General features: G+C 35.5%; 1 protein-coding gene across 1 annotated transcript in view; it reads right to left on the bottom strand.

The window, feature by feature from the left end:
• The window catches only part of LOC111140173 (ankyrin repeat domain-containing protein 26-like), a gene marked incomplete at its 3' end in the record, with an annotated part of 73,038 nt that overhangs the window by 9,533 nt on the left and 45,364 nt on the right, over positions 1–18,141 (bottom strand). Inside the window, exons 16-20 of the mRNA XM_022492515.1 lie at positions 15,014–15,227; positions 13,132–13,315; positions 12,049–12,183; positions 9,521–10,477; positions 7,790–7,942 (exon numbers count right to left, since the gene is read on the bottom strand). Coding sequence (XP_022348223.1) covers positions 7,790–7,942; positions 9,521–10,477; positions 12,049–12,183; positions 13,132–13,315; positions 15,014–15,227 — 1,643 coding nt within the window. The remainder of the gene's footprint in view (positions 1–7,789; positions 7,943–9,520; positions 10,478–12,048; positions 12,184–13,131; positions 13,316–15,013; positions 15,228–18,141) is intronic.

The following is an 18,141-nucleotide window of genomic DNA, read 5'->3' on the forward strand; positions in this document are numbered from 1 at the left end:
GCTTTTCTCTGAGGGCACAATGAGGAATGGGGACCCAAGATCTTGGCTCCTCTGTCTGGAGACTGGGAAGCTGCCATCTTCATTCTCCTCCTCCAAAGCTATACAGAAAGCTTACAGGGAACAAAAGCTACCGAGACCAAACCCAAGCAGATGACAGCCTGGCCTCTGACAAGGGCAGTGCAATTCTGCCTCAGGCAAAGACATGTGAGAATCACTGCAACAGGCCCCGCCCCCAGAAGATCAGCAAGAACATCCACCCAAGACCAAGATTACCGATCAATGAGAACTGCAATACTCCAGCATTAGGAGAATACATACAGCACATAGAACTCATGGCTTTTTTCCCATGATTCTCTACTCTTCCAAAGTTAAATATTTTTAATTATCTTTATTTTTTCTTTTTCTTTTTCTTTTCTTTTCTTTTCTTTTTCTCTCTCTCTCTCTTTTTCTTTTTTTTTGGAATTTTTCCGCTTTCCTATTTCAACCAACATCTTACCTTAACAAGATCTTTTTAAAATCTTTTAATTTCATTTTTATAGTCATATTCTATCCCTTATGTTTTTCTTTCATTAAAATTTTGGGATACAGTTCCTTTTAACAGACTAAAATATACCATAAGTCTAGTAGTGTTTTTTTAAATTTTTTTCTTTCTTTTTTCAAGCAACTTCTTACCATTTCCTTTTTAAAAATCTTTTTAAATTTTCATCCTTATACTCATGTTCCACCCATTCATCATATTTACCCTTATTTTTGTATATATATAAGTTGTTCTTTCTTTAAAATTTTGGGAGGCAGTTTCTTCTAACAGAACAAAATACTCCCAAAATCAAGTGTGAGGCTCTGTTCTATTCACCAGCCTGATATATTCCCCCCTCTTTTTTTCCCCAGTTCTGGGTATTTTCTGATTTGTTTAGCATACATTTTCTGGGGTCATTGTTACCCTTTTAGCATTTTGTTCTCTCACTTATCTATTCTTCTCTGGCACAAAATAACATAGAAGAAAAACTCACCTAAAATAAAAAAGAACAAGAGGCAATACCGACTGGCAGGTACCTAATCAATAGCACATTAGTAAGGTGTAGGAACTAAAGTTCAAAATGATGATTATAAAGATACTAGCTGGGCTTGAAAAAAGCATAGAAGATACCAGAGAATCCCCTTCTGGAGAAATAAAAGAACTAAACTCTATCCAACTTGAAATAAAAAATGGTATTAATGAGGTACAATAAAAAATGGAGGCTCTGACTGCTAGGATAAATGAGACAGAAGAGAGAATTAGTGATATAGAAGACCAAATGATGGAAAACAAAGAAGCTGGGGAAAAAAAAAAGAAAGATAAACAACTACGGGATCACGAGGGGAGAATTTGAGAGATAAGTGATACCATAAGACGAGACAGTATTAGAATAACTGGGATCCCTGAAGAAGAAGGGGAGGAGCAGACAGTATATTGGAGCAAATTATAGCAGAGAATGTGCCTGATGTGGGGAAGAAAACAGGCATCAATATCCAGGAGGCACAGAGAAACTGCATTAAAATCAATAAAAACAGGTCAATACCCCATCATCTAATAGTAAACTTACAAGTCTCAGAGACAAAGAGAAAATCCTGAAAGTGGCTTAGGACAAGAGGTCTATAATCTACAATGAATAGAAATATTCTAATAGAAATATTCGGTTTGAAGGACAACTATCCACAGAGACCTGGCAGGCCAGAAAGGACTGGCATGATATATTCAGAGCATTAAATGAGAAAAATATGCAGCCAAGAATACTATATCCAGCTAGGCTGTCATTGAAAGTAGGAGAGCTAAAAAGCTCCCAGGACAAACAAAAACTAAAAGAATTTGCAAACGCCAAACCAGCCCTATAGGAAATATTAGAAGGGGTCCACTAAGCAAAGAGAGAGTCTAAAAGTAACAGACAAGAAACGAATACAGACAATATACAGTAATAGTCACCTAACAGGGAAAACAATGGCACTAAACTCATATCTTTCAATAGTTATCCTTAATGCAAATGGGTTACATGCCCTAATCAAAAGACATAGGGTATCAGAATGGATTAAAAAAAACAAGACCCGGGCGCCTGGGTGGCTCAGTTGGTTAGGCAACTGCCTTCAGCTCAGGTCATGATCCCTGAGTCCTGGGATTAAGTCTCGCATCGGGCTCCCTGCTCCACTGGGAGTCTGCTTCTCCCTCTGACCTTCTCCTCTCTCGTGCTCTCTCTCACTGTGTCTCTGTCAAATAAATAAATAAAATCTTAAAAAAAAAAAAAACCAAGACCCATCAATATGCTACCTGCAAAAAACTCATTTTAGACCCAACACATCTCCATATTTAAAGTGAGGGGGTGGAAAACAATTTACCATGCTAACAGACATCAAAGGAAAGCTGGGGTGGCAATCCCTATATCAGACAAATTAGATTTTAAGCCAAAGACTATAATAAGAGATGTGGAAGGACATTATATCACACTTAAAAGTGTCTGTACAACAAGAAGATCTAACAATTGTAAATATTTATATCCCTAACATGGGAGCAGCCAACGATATAAACCAATTTATAACAACAGCAAAGAAACACATCAACAATACACTAATAGCAAGGGACTTCAACGCCCCCCCCCCCCATGGACAGATCATCTAAGCAAAAGATCAACAAGGAAATAAAAGGCTTTAAATGACACCCTGGACCATATGGACATCACAGATATATTCAGAACATTCCATCCCAAAGCAACAGAATACACATTCTTCTCTAGTGCACATGGAACATTCTCCAGAATAGATCACATCCTGGGTCATAAATCAGGTCTCAACCAGTATCAAAAGATTGGGGTCATTCCCTGAATATTTTCAGACCACAATGCTCTGAAGCTAGAACTCAATCACAAGAGGAAATTTGGAAAGAACCCAAATACATGGAGACTAAAGAACATCCTTCTAAAGAATGAATGGGTCAACCAGGAAATTAAAGAAGAATTGAAAAAATTCATCGAAACAAATGATAATGAAAACACAACAGTTCAAAATCTTTGGGATGCAGCAAAGGCAGTCCTGAAGAGAGATGTATAGAGCAATACAAGCCTTTCTCAAGAAACAAGAAAGGTCTCAAATACACAACCTAACCTTCCACCTAAAGGAACTGGAGAAAGAGCAGCAAAGAAAGCCTAAATCCAGCAGGAGAAGAGAATTAATAAAGATAAAAACAGAAACCAATGAAATAGAAACCAAAAGAACAATAGAACAGATCGATTAAACTAGGAGCGGCTTCCTTGAAAGAATTAATAAGATTGATATACCCCTGGCCAGACTTTGATAATAGAATAAAGGACCCAAATTAATAAAATCATGAATGAAAGAAGAGAGATCACAATGAACATCAAGGAAGCACAATTATAAGAACATATTATGAGAAACTATAAGCCAGCCAAATTAGACTATCTGCAAGATATGGGTGCATTCCTACAGACATATAAATTACCAAAACTGAACCAGGAAGAAATAGAAAACCTGAACACACCCATAACCAGAAAGGAAATTAAAGCAGTAATCAAAAATCTCCCAACAAACAAACCTCCAGGGCAGGGTGGTTTTCCTGGGGAGTTCTACCAAACATTTAAAGAATTAATACCTATTCTCCTAAAACTGTTCCAAGAAATAGAAATGGAAGGAAAACTTCCAAACTCATTTTATGAGGCCAGCATTACCTTGATCCCAAAACAAGACAAAGACAAAAAGAATTAGAGACCAATATCCCTGATGAACACAGATGCAAAAATTCTCACCAAAATACTAGCCAATAGGATCCAACAGTACATTAAAAGGATTATTCACCGTGACCAAGTGGGATTTATTCCTGGCCTGCAAGGGTGGTTCGACATCTGCAAATCAATCAGTGTGATACAATACATTAATAAAAGAAAGGACAAGAACAATACAATACTCTGAATAGATGCAGAAAAACCATTTGACAAAGTACAGCATCCTTTCTTGATCAAAACTCTTCACAGTGTAGGGATCGAGGGTACATAACTCGATGTCATAAAAACTATCTATGAAAAACCCACAGCAAATGTCATTCTCTCTTTTTATTTTTTTTTTAATTTTTATTTTTTTTGCCAATATCATTCTCAATGGGGAAAAAACTGAGAGCTTTTCCCCTAAGGTCAGGAACACAGCAGGGATGGCTACTCTCACCACTGCTATTCAACATAGTACTAGAAGTCCTAGCCTCAGAAATCAGACAACAAAAAGAAATAAAAAGCACTTGAATTGGCAAAGAAGTCAAACTCTCACTCTATAAAGATGATATGATACTTTATGTGGAAAACCTAAAAGACTCCACTCCAAAACCGCTAGAATGCCTACAGGAATTCAGTGAAGTGTCAGGATATAAAATCAATACACAGAAATCAGTTGCATTTCTATACACCAACAACAAGATAGAAGAAAGAGCAATTAAGGAGTCGATCCCATTTACAATTGCATCAAAAAACATAAGATACCTAGGAATAAACCTAACCAAGGAGACAAAGCAGCTATTTTCAGAAACCTATAGAATACTCATGAAGGAAATTAAAGGAAGACACAAAAAATGGAAAAACGTTACATGGTCATGGATTGGAGAAACAAATACTGTTAAAATGTCGATGCTACCCAGAGCAGTCTACACATTTAATGCAATTCCTATCAAATACCATCGAGGTTTTCATAGAGCTGGAACAAATAATCCTAAAATTTGTATGGAATCAGAAAAGACCCCCAAAGGAATGCTGAAAAAGAACAACAAAACTGGAGGCATCACAATTCCAGACTTCAAGCTCTATGAGAAAGCAGTAATCATCAAGACAGTATAGTACTGTAACAAAAACAGACACATAGATCAATGAAACAGAACAGAGAGCCCAGAAATGGACCCTCAAGTCTATGGTCAACTAATCTTCAACAAATTGGAAAGAATATCCAATGGAAAAAAGACAGTCTCTTCAACAAATAGTGTTGGGAAAATTGGACAGCGACAAGCAGAAGAATGAAACTGGACCATCTTCTTATATCACACACAAAAATAGACTCCAAATGGATTAAAGACCTCAATGTGAGACAGGAATCCATCAAAATCCTTGAAGAGAACACAGGCAGCAACCTCTTCAACCTCAGCCACAACAACTTCTTCCTAGAAACATCCCCAAAAGCAAGGGGACCAAGGGCAAAAATGAACTATTGGGACTTCATCAAGAGCAAAAGTTTTGCACAGCAAAGGAAACAGTCAATACAACCAAAAGACAACTGACAGAATGGGAAAAGATATTTGCAAATGACATATCAGATAAAGGGCTAGTATCCAAAATCTATAAATAACTTATAATACTCAACACCCAAAGAACAATTAATCCAATCAAGAAATGGACAGAAGATATGAACAGACATTTCTGCAGAGAAGACATCCAAATGGCCGACAGACAGATGAAAAAGTGCTCAACATCACTTGGCATCAAGGAAATACAAATCAAAACTACACTGAGATACCATCTCACACCAGTCAGAATGGCTAAAAAAAAACAAGTCAGGAAACATCAGGTGTTGGCAAAGATGCGAAGAAAGGGGAACCCTCCTGCACTGTTGGTGGGAATGCAAGCTGGTCAGCCACTCTGGAAAACAGCATGGAGGTTCCTCAAAATGTTGAAAATAGAGCTACCTTATGACCCAGCAATTGCACTACTGGGTATTTACCCTGAAGATACAAATGTAGTGATCAGAAGGGGCACGTGCACCCGAATGTTTATAGCAGCAATGTCCACAATAGCCAAACGATGGAAAGAACCTAGATGTCCATCAACAGATGAATGGATAAAGAAGATGTGGTATATATACACAATGGAATACTATGCAGCCATCAAAAGAAATAAAATTTTGCTATTTGTAATGACGTGGAGGGAACTAGAGGGAGGGTATTATGCTGAGTGAAATAAGTCAATCAGAGAAAAACAATTATGATATGAGCTCTCTGATATGAGGAATTTGAGAGGCAATGTAGGGGGTTTGGGGAGTAGGGAAGGAAAAATGAAACAAGATGGGACCGGCGAGGGGGACAAACTCTTAATCTCAGGAAACAAATTGAGGGTTGCTGGAGGGGAGGGTGATGGACATTGGGGAGGGTATATGCTATGCTGAGTGCTGTGAATTGTGTAAGACTGATGAATCACAGACCTGTACCCCTGAAACAAATAATACATTATATGTTAATTTAAAAAAAAAAAAAAGACTGAGAGATGGTGAAATCAACCCAATTAACTGAGAGGATAAAATGTGATGACAGGGAAATAAAAACAGATGTCCAGACAATAACTAAATGAACGTTCACAGCAGCATTATTAATGGCCAAAAAGTGGAAACAACCCAAAGGTACATCAAATGATGAATGAACAAAGGTTTTAGCCCCCAGTGGAGTACTGTTTGATAATAAGGAATGAAGCACTGATATATGCTATGACACAGATAAACCCCAAAAATATTAAGCAAAGGAAGCTAGTCACAAAGGACCACACACTGTGTGATTCCCTATATATGAAATATTCAGAATGGGCAACTCTATAGAGGCGAGAAGTAGACTGGTGGTTGCCTGAGCCTGGGGGCAAGGACTAAGGGCTTCTTTTCAGGGTAATTAAAATGTTCTACTTAGGGGCACCTGGGTGGCTCAGTGGGTTATAAAGCCTCTGCCTTCGGCTCAGGTCATGATCCCGGGGTCCTGGGATCGAGCCCCACATCGGGCTCTCTGCTCGGCAGGGAGCCTGCTTCCCTTCCTCTTTCTCTGCCTGCCTCTCCGCCTACTTGTGATCTCTGTCTGTCAAATAAATAAATAAAATCTTAAAAAATAAATGTTCTACTTGATGGCAGTAATGGTTGCACAACTCTATCAATATACTCAGAAACATTGTACTACACATATTAAATGGGTAAATTGTATGGAATGTGCATTCTATTTCAATAAGGCTTTTAAAAAATCCAATGGCAAGATCTAGATAACTTTCTTAATTCTCTCTTTTGGGTGTATATAGTATACATGATTTAAATATTTCTGTACATTTATTATATATTGAAAAGGAAAAGAAAATGAAGGAAATGCCTTAAGTTCAACTGGTTTGTGCAATCACTTTTCTGTACAAGTTATCCTGAAATCAGTACAGATTCTGTATCCATTCAAAAAAGTGAAGATGAGAAAAAAGACAATTTTCTGAAACATTCTATTAAACGTTATCTTCTGCTTTTACATGGCTTAGCTCATCATGGTAACAGAGATATCATTAAAAAACATTATTTAGGACACCTGGGTGGCTCAGTTGGTTAAGCATCCAACTCAGGATTTTATCTCAGGTCACGATCATATGGGTCATGGAGTCAAGCCAGCATGGGGCTCTGTGCTGGGCAGGGGTCTGCTTGAAATTCTCTCCATCTCCTGCTGCCTCTCCACCCTCCCTCCACCACAAATAAATAAATAAATCTTTAAAGAAATTATTTAGTAGGAAAAAAGTCCCAATTTCTGTGAGGAATGATGTATAATTTTCAACTTTCCTAAGGGTAACTACCATAAGGAAAAAATGTATAACAAAAATAGCAGAATGAAAGTCAAAGTTTAAGAAATAAGTACATTGTGAAGATACTAAAATTATACTAAATTAATTATAATGAAAATACAGAAGGAAGTGGTCCATGGAAATAAGCATCCTAAAACACTTCATATTATTTAACCAACTACAGATTAACTTGATATGTGACACTTCATACATACCTGATTCCTAATCTGAGCCAGTTTTTCCTTTAAGTCCTTTACCTCATCTTCTAAATTCATACGACAACGTGATGTCACCTCCAGTGAAGCCTCTGACATAGACTGTTTTTTTAGGGTATCGGCCAGTTCTTCTTGAAGTTGTCTCACTGCTACCTAATAAGACATTTCTGTTACTGGTTTTATAAAATCATCTTACTATTAAATTATGTTAACAATATATAACTTTAACCTATATACTTGGAAAATTTCACTACAAACATCAATTCATCTCCTTTTCCTAACATGTACACATTATGGCTGTTTAATGAATTTGGTTAAAGACACAAAAAGATGTTATCCTGCCTAGTCAGTATTATGTTACTTAGATAATTAATTCAGCCCCACTATCCATTCCTTGTGGATGAATTTTCCCAAAGCTTCCCAATCGACTGAAGTCTCAAAAAGAAATGGGTATATAGGTGGAAATAACATTGGTAAATTCTACAGTATGAAATGTTTTCCCTCTTTTTTAGTAATGGCTTCAATTAATGTCAGAGTTCCTCACATGTTCAATCCTCTGCTCAAATCCTTTTAATAGATAACTATCTCAGAACATAAGTGAAGTCATTCTAATGGCCTTCAAGACGCTAGATGACCTGGCTTTCACCTCTCTCCCTGACCTCCATTCCTGCTACACAAGAATCCTGCCACCCCTCATTAATTTGAAAATGGAGATCCAATGCCCAATTAATAAATTTCAGAGATACAATACTCTTTGTGTTGGACAAACTTAGGCCCAAATGATAGTAACTGAGCTTTGAAATGAGCAAATTATTTGCAAAATTGCTTAAAAAATTATAAAGAGCAGTGGGAAGATTAAATCAAATATAGTTTCGCTAAAGCTCATCACAGTTGTCCCAAATTATGATTTAATGAAAAGTAAGTGCCTTCAAAGGATTAAAAGGTCATAAGGATACATGATTTCAGACTAAAAATTCAAATTTATATAAATAAGAATAAAATTATGCCAACCTAAAACGTATAAAAAGCTACCATGTATAGCTTGCATAAATGTATAAATGTATAAAAGTATATATGTATATATATACATATATTTATACTTATAAATATATACTTATACTTATGTATATATGTATAAAAAGTACTGAGATACTGTACTTTTTATGCAATTCATTTGGGAAATCTGGAGCTAACTGTCAAGTTAATCTACTTAATTGAAAATTTCAAAATACTCATTTTAGTATTTTGAGCATTTCCATTTATCTGTTCATCATGGTATTAACATGTGATGACAAGAATTAAAATTATTATTTTAGCAGTATAAGACTAAATTATTAATATCAGCCGACTAGTAACAATTTGTAACTTAACTTCTTAAACTTTCATAAAAGACAGAACAATTTTATTCAAATTAAAGCACCTCTCAAGTCTAATTTTTATTGGCTGGATACAAGTTATGCTGACTTACAGTCTATATATTTTTTATATTTAACTAGATTCAAAATTCAGCTATAATCATTTAGATCATGATCTCGGGGTCATGAGGTGGAGCTCTCCAATGTGGAGCCCTCCTGGAATTCTCTCTCCCTCTACCTCTGACCCACTCCCGTTCATGTACAGGTGCACTCTTTCTCTCTAAAATAATAATTGTAACAACAATAACCCATAATCAAATATTACTTTGAATTTTCTCAGGAAGCTTGAAAAATATTTATCTTTCTGGATACTTACTTCTCTTTCTACTTTCTCCTTTTCATACACATACATTTTTTCTCTTAAAAGATTACGTTCATTGATTAACTCTTGCTTGCTTGCTTCTATTACAAGAGCTTGCTTTTGACTTTCAGCTTGAAGTTTTTTTATAATATCCTGAAACTGGTCTTGGATATTAATTACTACCTTTTCTTTACTGGAAGCTTTGTTGTAAGCATCATCTAGTTGCTGTTGAAGCAACATATTTTCACTCTGTAGTTGAGATAATCTCTCCTTTAAGGATTCCTGCTTCCCAATGTATTTACTCACTTTATCTTGTGCACTTTGATACGCGTGTTCAATTTCCTTTTTCTGACACTGTGTTTGACTTAGGTCTCTTTGTACACGTTCTAAAACCAAAGTCTTTTCTCTGAGAGCATCTCTTGTGCTATGGAGCTCAGTTTCCAGAGTATTAAATTTACTTTCAGCTTCAGAAAGGTTCTGAGAAAGAAGCTCATTATCTTCTTTTAGTTTAGACACATCAAAATTCAATTTGTCCTGTACACGAAACCATTCGCCTTTTGCTCTCTGGAAAGCAAGTTCTAGGTCTCTTTTTGATGTCTGACTTTGGTCATAATCCTGTATAGCGGTAGCTAGTCTAGCACGGTACGATTCAACTTTTTCGTCCAGTCTTTCTTTGTTTTGCTTTTCATTCTCCAGTTTAGACTTTAGCATTGTGTTCTCAATGGTCAGAGCATTAATCTCTCCACTGTGTTGGAGTTCTGTGTTCGTTAATCTTTCCTCAGTCAGTTTTATGGTCTTCTGAAGACTGACATGCTTTTCTTTTAAAATTTCAATGTCTTCACAGTATTTCCTTTCCTTCTCCTGGTTCTGGTTATTTATTGTGTCTATTTCCAGTCTTAGCATAGCGATTTGATCCTCCAACATGTATTTGTTATGCAACAGATATTTTTCTTTTTCACAACTATTAGAAATCTAAGTAAAACAAAGGAGACTTTTAGTTGGAACACAATAAAATGACATTATGATGATTTTTCTCTGAAATTAAAGAATAAACTACGTTTATACAATGACTAGGTTGCAGTAATAGATATTGAACTGGAAAAAAGTAAAGTTGGGTCCAAACCTCAAACTTTATACAAGCGTAAATTCCCAAAGCTTCAAAAATTTAATTGAAGACAATGAATGCATGAAAGGAAAAAAGAAAGCAAGACAAAATTTTTAAGAATCTCAGAACTGGAAAGGTCTTTCTCCGATTTATAACAAACCCAGAAAGCCTGAAATAAAAGATTAATAAATCTGACTATACTAAGAATCAAGTTTACAGTCTGACATCTAACACAGGTATGCCACAGTAAAATCCTTAGCTCTGCATATATTTGGGCAGATTAAATTTCCTAAAATTCTTTTTCCTCACAATAGTCCATAGAAATTCTACTTTTCTAACATTTCTATAGTCAGTTATAAGAGTTAAATCTACTGATCACTGACAAATCTAGGCCCTGTACTATAAACACTTCTACATACATCAATGAACTCTTTTAGTTACCACAATTCTAGAATGGAGAGGTTCAAAATATTAAGTGAGCTGCAGAACTTCCCACAGGTCTTCTAACTCCACTATTAGTGCTCGTGCACCAAACTGGAGCTCTTCTCCAGTGTAAATCATAAAGACAAAAGAAGCCTCATATTTCACACAAAATACCAATGGTAAATAAGGTAAAATTTATACAGCTCTTAGAAAAATCATGAGGTTATTTGCTGCTGCAATAAATTTTTTTCCTCATCATGATGTTTAAAACGGTAATAAATACAAAATAGGGAAAAAGACACTAAGCTATTTTATTAGGAATAAAATATTCATCAATAAATTATCATTACCATATGATTATTTCAAAGGCAACTTTTAATGAAATAGGATACTCCTTGGAGCAAACTGCTACTTTTCTCAAAAGTAAGAGACTAACATCCAAAATAAAGTCTCTGAACAGGCTATATACGTTTCCTCCTGTTCATCAGTGGAAGTGTTAAGCTAAACTATTGAGAGAGAGGTGAGGAAATAACCGCGGAAAACTGAAACATATGTTGTTAGTTGCAACAGTTTTGAGCTTATGGTTATGGAAAATAATAAAAGCCTCTCCCTTTGGATGAAGACATTAAGAATGTCACTATTTGATTCTTGCAGACAAATGCATTTAAATTAAGAATATTACTTTATCCACTGGACCCAAAATGCCACTGACCCCTATGCCCCCCAAATATACTTTATATGCTTTAAAAATCCTCTATGCTTTCCATGATCTGCAGTGTTGGTTTTAAAAATATACATATACATATATACACACACACACACATATATATACACACACACACGGATAAAATATATATATACAAAGACACAAATATATACATATACACACACACACACACACACACACGGAGGAAAAAATATACACACACAGAGAAAAAATAATAATTTCAGAAAATAAAATATATATACATACAAAACATACACACATGTACTTCAAAATAACTAAAGAAAATACCCCAGAACTCCTTTTGTTATCCATTTCTATCTCCTTTTGTTTGCAAAGGTGATTGTTTAGAATTCCATCTTGTAATATTCTGGCATCCTGTTCTCGACAAAGTTGTTTCTTAGTATCATTCCATTCTTCCACAACCTAAAGACATATTTTCATTAGGATTTTGGTTGATACCATTAAAAAAAAAGTCAAAAGCTTAAGAGAACTTAAAAAAAAATGTTCAAAAGAAGTAGCCTTTTTAAATACAAGGACTTTTATCCTACACGAGTAACTCAAATTTTAATTTAAATGACAGCTAAATTTGTCATAGAGTAAAAATACAGGTAGATATAGTATGTGAAATAAAATTTCTTTACAAAACATTTAACTAGTTCCATCATAGTCTCAAGGTGATTTAGCCTGTATTTTAATATAAAAAAATCCCAAACTGGGGTGCCTGGGTAGCTCAGTTGATTAAGTGTCCTACTCTTGGTTTCAGCTCAGATCATGATCTCGAGCTTTTTTTTTTTTTTTTTAAAGATTTTATTTATTTATTTGAGAGACGGAGATCACAAGTAGGCAGAGAAGCAGGCAGAGAGAGAGGAGGAAGCAGGCTCCTTGCTAAGCAGAGAGCCCGATGCGGGGCTTGATCCCAGGACCCTGAGATCATGACCTGAGCCGAAGGCAGAGGCTTAACCCACTGAGCCACCCAGGTGCCCCTGATCTCAAGCTTTTAAGATCCAACCCTGAGTCAGGCTCTGCACTCAGAGTCTGCTTGAGATTCTTCTCCCTTCCTTTCCCTCCCCTTCTACACATTCCTGTACTCATGCTCTCTCTCTAAAAATAAATAAAATCTTAAAAAAAAAAAAAGCCAACATGCATATTTATCTCAATTTACCCTCCATCCCTTCATTCAGAAAATATACATAGGGCTTATATGAGAAGCCAAGAATTCTAATAAATTAATGATTTTAGCTATAAATATCATAGTTCCTATTAGTATAAAACTAATTTTTTATCTATTTTATACCTAAGTAATATACATTAAATCAAAGGGATAGTATAAATAATACTGATGGAAATATGCAACTTTTATCAAAGACTTACCTGACTGAAATCATTTTTTACAGTCCTCAGTTCCATATCTAGTGTTCTAAGATTAAGTTCAAGTTCTTGTTTCATTTCAACTTCTTTATTATATTGCTCTTCTTTTCTTGTTAGTTGCTCCTGAATCTTTTCATATAACATTTCAGCATTTCTCCTTCTTTCTTTTTCTTGTTTTAAAGTAAATCTGCAAATAAATGTGCTTATTTTAAAATTTGTTTTGTAAACAATAAAAAGCTCATGTTATGATCTGGTGCCACATATGCTCGTTTATTATCCAAATGAAATTTCTATGTTCTCAATTTTTTTCCTTTCTAGGACTCATGTTTTTAATTTCTCACTTCAATCTCTTCCAAAAGTTATATATATAGTTGAAAAGAAGCAATGAAAAAGCATTATGCTGCTTAGTACTAATATCTCTGGGAGACATCTCTGGAAGATATTGTAGGGAAAGGAATTTTGAAATTATTCAAGAAAGAGTGGAAAATTATTGTTTTTTCCACATACTCGTAATTACTCCTCCATTAGAAGAGATAATTTAGTTACTATTTAAAAAGAGAAGTTCCTGTTTATAAAGAAGTTATAATTCACTACAAGTAAATTGCTACTTCACGAAACATCACAGGTACAGTGATGTAAGTGTAAGACAGTGTAAGACAGCATCTGCAGATGCATTTACACAACGTACATCCACAGATTACTGTGATCCAGGACTAGGCTAGGGAGTCGAATATCTGTTGCCCTATGATTTTTATGTTTCTTCTTCTGCAATACTCTCAATTTACCTTGTTGATTATTTTTCATTTCATTTTTTTTAAAGATTTTATTTATTTATTTGATAGAGAGAACACAAAAAGGTGGAGTAGCAGTCAGAGGGAGAGGGAAAAGCAGGCTCCCCACTGAGCAAGAAGCCCAATGGGGGACTCAGTTCCAGCACCCTGGGATCATGACGTGAACCAAAGGCAGATACTTAACCAACTGAGCCATCCAGGTGCCCCTGATCCGTTTTCTTTTTTTTAATTAACATATAATGTATTATTTGTTTCCCCTACTATCCATTTAATAAATCATTTGAAAACCCCTTTTATAACAACACAGGATCTATATTAAGTAAATAATAAAGAGTAATATGTGCTTGCAGCATATTTTGAATTAATTTCATCAACATAAAAGAGAGATGCTGAAAAAATTTAGCTGTAATCATTTTCTACTTTACCTTTTAATCACTGTGTATGTTTAAAACTAGTTTTTAAAAATTTTTGTCTTGAGAAAAATGGCCATTTTATACTGTTGATGGGCATATAAATTAATATAAAATTCCTTCAGAACAATTTAAAAATAGGATCAAAGACCTTCTTTAAAATTTTTATACTTTAAGTAAACAACACTACATTGAAGAATTTATTCCAAGTAACCAGAAATGTAGAAACAGATTTATATAAAAGACATTCCTTAAAGCGTTTATTAAAGTATAGAAAATGGGGGGGAAAATCCAAAATTCAATTTGTTAAATAATGAGGTTTCCACATGGTGGATTTCTATATGGTCATTAAAATTATGATTTGGAATATTCATTAAATTATTAAAAGTATTCACTGTTAAGAACTTGCTGTATTATTATGAAGAATCTCATACTTCACAATACTAAAGACGTTTTCTTCCCTATAAAATCTCAGAAGGTAAGTTAGCAATTTCAAAACTTCTACGCATCTGTAGAGAAAAGTAAATAATTCAAGGGGTGCCTGGCTGGCTCAACTGGTAGAGCATGTGACTCTTGATCTCACTCTTGAGTTCAAGCCCCACATATATTGGGTGTGGAGCCTATTTAAAAAAAAAAAAAAAAGGTAAATAGTTCAAGTATTTCCTTAAAACCAAGATATCATACCTCAAACTGCAGAGTTCTTGCTCCCATTCTACTTTTTGAAGCTCCAACTTCGATATCATTTCTTTTTTTTCTGATAGCTCCTTTTGTAGTCCCTTAGCCTTATTTTCCATTTTTTTATTTTTTCTTTTAAGTTGTCCACAGTGATATTTTTTAAGTTCTATTAATCTTTCATATGAAAGAACCGTATCCTGGATTTTCAGTAAACTGACAGAATCTACATCAGAGAAAAAACAAAAGCAAATAAAATATATAGGGCACCTGGGTGGCTCAGCTGGTTAAGCATCTGACTCTTGGTTTCGGCTCGGGTCATAATCCCAGAGTTGTGGGATCGAACCCTGCATCAGGCTCCACTCAGCATGGAGTCTGCTTGAGATTCTTTCCCCCCTTCCTCCCTCCCCCTCTGTTCTTTCCCACTCCCCGGTCATGCTCTCTCTCCAATAAATTAAATATTTAAAAAAGAAAAAGAAATAAAATATATGAGTATTTCTTGCATATAAAGGACTGTATGCTTTCACATTCATTCATTCATACATTAAACAAATATATATTGAATGATTTCAATATGAAATATATTACTGAGATGCCTGGGTGTCTCAGTTGGTTAAGCATCTGCCTTTAGCTCAGGTCATGATCTCAGGGTCCTGGGATCAAGCTGTACATTGGGCTCCCTACTCAGTGGGGAGTCTACTACTCCCCCTGCCTCTGCCCCTCCCCCAGCTTATGCACTCTGTCTCTCAAATAAATAAATAAATAAATAAAATTAAAAATTTATCTCTCAAATAAATAAAAAACAAAAGATATTACACTAAGCTCTGCAGATCTCTGGCTTTTATTTAGCTTAAAGTCTAGTGAAGGAGAACACAATGAGAAATTCAGATAGTTCCTATAATAAAAGAGTTCTATGATCATATAACATAACTTGATCTACGGTAAGAAGGGAAGATTTCCCTGAGGAACTATCCTGAGAAATGGAGGAGGAGCGGAAAGCACGTGAGCAGAGGAGGAGGGAGAGCATTATAGATGGTCTGTAGCATGTGCCAAAGCTCTACTACAATCTGCTTCTGGCCAACATGGAGTAACAGGTACTGATTTATCTTCCTACCTGAAAAAAAGCCAAACAAAAACAGGTAAAATACACGTTAAAATCATTTTCAAGAAAAAGGAATTCAGGCAATGAAGGACAACGATCCCTGAAAACACAAGAAGTTAGCCTAACACATACCTGAGCTCACTGCCTTGGGACAATTTCCAGGCCATGACACAGGGGAAGAAACTGAGATAGACTCCACCAGACTCCCTGAGTTGAGGTGATGAAACGGAGTCTGGTGAAACCAAGACAGATGAGATCAGAGGTCAAAGCACTGGCGAGGAGAAAGCAGAACAAAGAACGAACCCCGGAGATCAGAAGAGTAATAACCAATGCACGCCCGTAAGGAAATCTCCTGTGACCAGGGGAAAGATCCGTCTGGAAAGAGCAGAGGACACCCTGTCTGGAGCTCACATGGCACCAGGGGCAGTATCTATCCCCATTAGCCATGCTGGAAACACTCATAACCCGCAGCACAATGAATAGAGTAAGTAGGTTGTGCTCAGCAGTGGGGAATTATGAGCTCTAGGCTGAACACTACTCTGGATTCACCTAACAATTCATAAGAGCAGGACGGGAAAGGATCAAACTGTTTGTCATTAACTTAGCTAGAATTCCAAAGAAAGCATAAAAAGGTAAGTGGAGGCATAGAAGCTAATTTTTAAAAAACCAAATAGCACTTACACAGATGTAAATTATGTCAGACATGAAAAACACACTGGATTGGAATAAACACATATTAGACAGCTCAAAATAAAAGACTGAAACTTGACATCTGAAAACTGTGAGAAGCTAATATACAATTTCCCAAAGAGGTAGAGGAAAGGAACTAGAAAAAAATATTCGAAGAAAACATGACGGGGGCACCTGAGTGGATTTGTCAATCGGCGTCTGCCTTCAGCTCAGGTCATGATTTCATGATCTCAGGGTCCTAGGATCAAGACCGGTATTGGACTCCCCCATTAGAGGGGAGTCTGTTTCTCCCTCTCCTTCTGCCCCTCCCCCCCGGCTCGTGCACTCTCTCTCTCCCTCCTTCTCTCTCTCAAATAAATGAATAAAATCTTTAAAAAAAGAAATGAAAAAATGGCCAAAACCTTTCTAAACTTAATGAAAACTATAAACCCACAGATCCAGAAGGATCTGGCTAGGAGTGAAGAAAAGGAAGTAAACCTTTCTAATTTTCTTAAACGACATATGATGTGTTATAACATTACTAGATGGAGGACTATGATGCTTAAGTCATATACTTTAGGCTCTAATCACCAAAATAGCAAAACTAAAGAGTTATAGCTAGTAAGCAAAATACATACATACATATACACACATAAATAAAACTAAATCATAAAAATTACTTGATTAATCTAAAAGAAATCAGAAAAAGAAGAGAATGGAATGAAGATCGGAAAGGACAAATTGAAGTCAAACAACATGACAGATTCAAATCAACTACATCAATAATCACATTAAATGAAAATGTTCTAAAAGCCTCAATGAAAAGGCAGACTGTCAAAATGGATAAAAAAGAAAGACCCAGCTATCTGCCACCTATAAAAAATGCACGTTAACTGTAAAAACTACAAATGTGTTAAGAGGTCAGAAATATGATAGACCTCACTAACACTTGGCAAAAGAAAGCTGAGCCTGAGTGGTTACATTAATACCAGACAAAATAGATTTCAAAGCAAAAAACATTAGCAGCAATAAATAAGTTCATTTAATAATGATAAAAAGGTCAACCAAAGGAAGCATAATAAACCTAAATGTTTATGCATGTATTAATAGGTTCAAAATACATAAAGTAAAAATTGACAGAACTTCAGAGGAACAAGCAAATTCACAATTATAGTCTGAGATTTCAGTAGGCAGAAAATCAGCAAGTACATAGTAGACTTGAACACCACCGTTCTTCTCAAGCATCCATGGAACACTTACCGAGAGAGACGATATTCTGGGTCATAAAATAAATGATAATAAAAGGAGTAAGTCAAAAGAACTGAAGTCGTAAGAGTGTGTTTTGTGACCACAAAGAAATCAAATTAGA

Source organism: Enhydra lutris, unplaced genomic scaffold (assembly GCF_002288905.1).
Source record: "Enhydra lutris kenyoni isolate GAN:26980312 unplaced genomic scaffold, ASM228890v2 scaffoldscaffold217, whole genome shotgun sequence".
In the NCBI taxonomy this organism is placed as follows: Eukaryota; Metazoa; Chordata; class Mammalia; order Carnivora; family Mustelidae; genus Enhydra; species Enhydra lutris.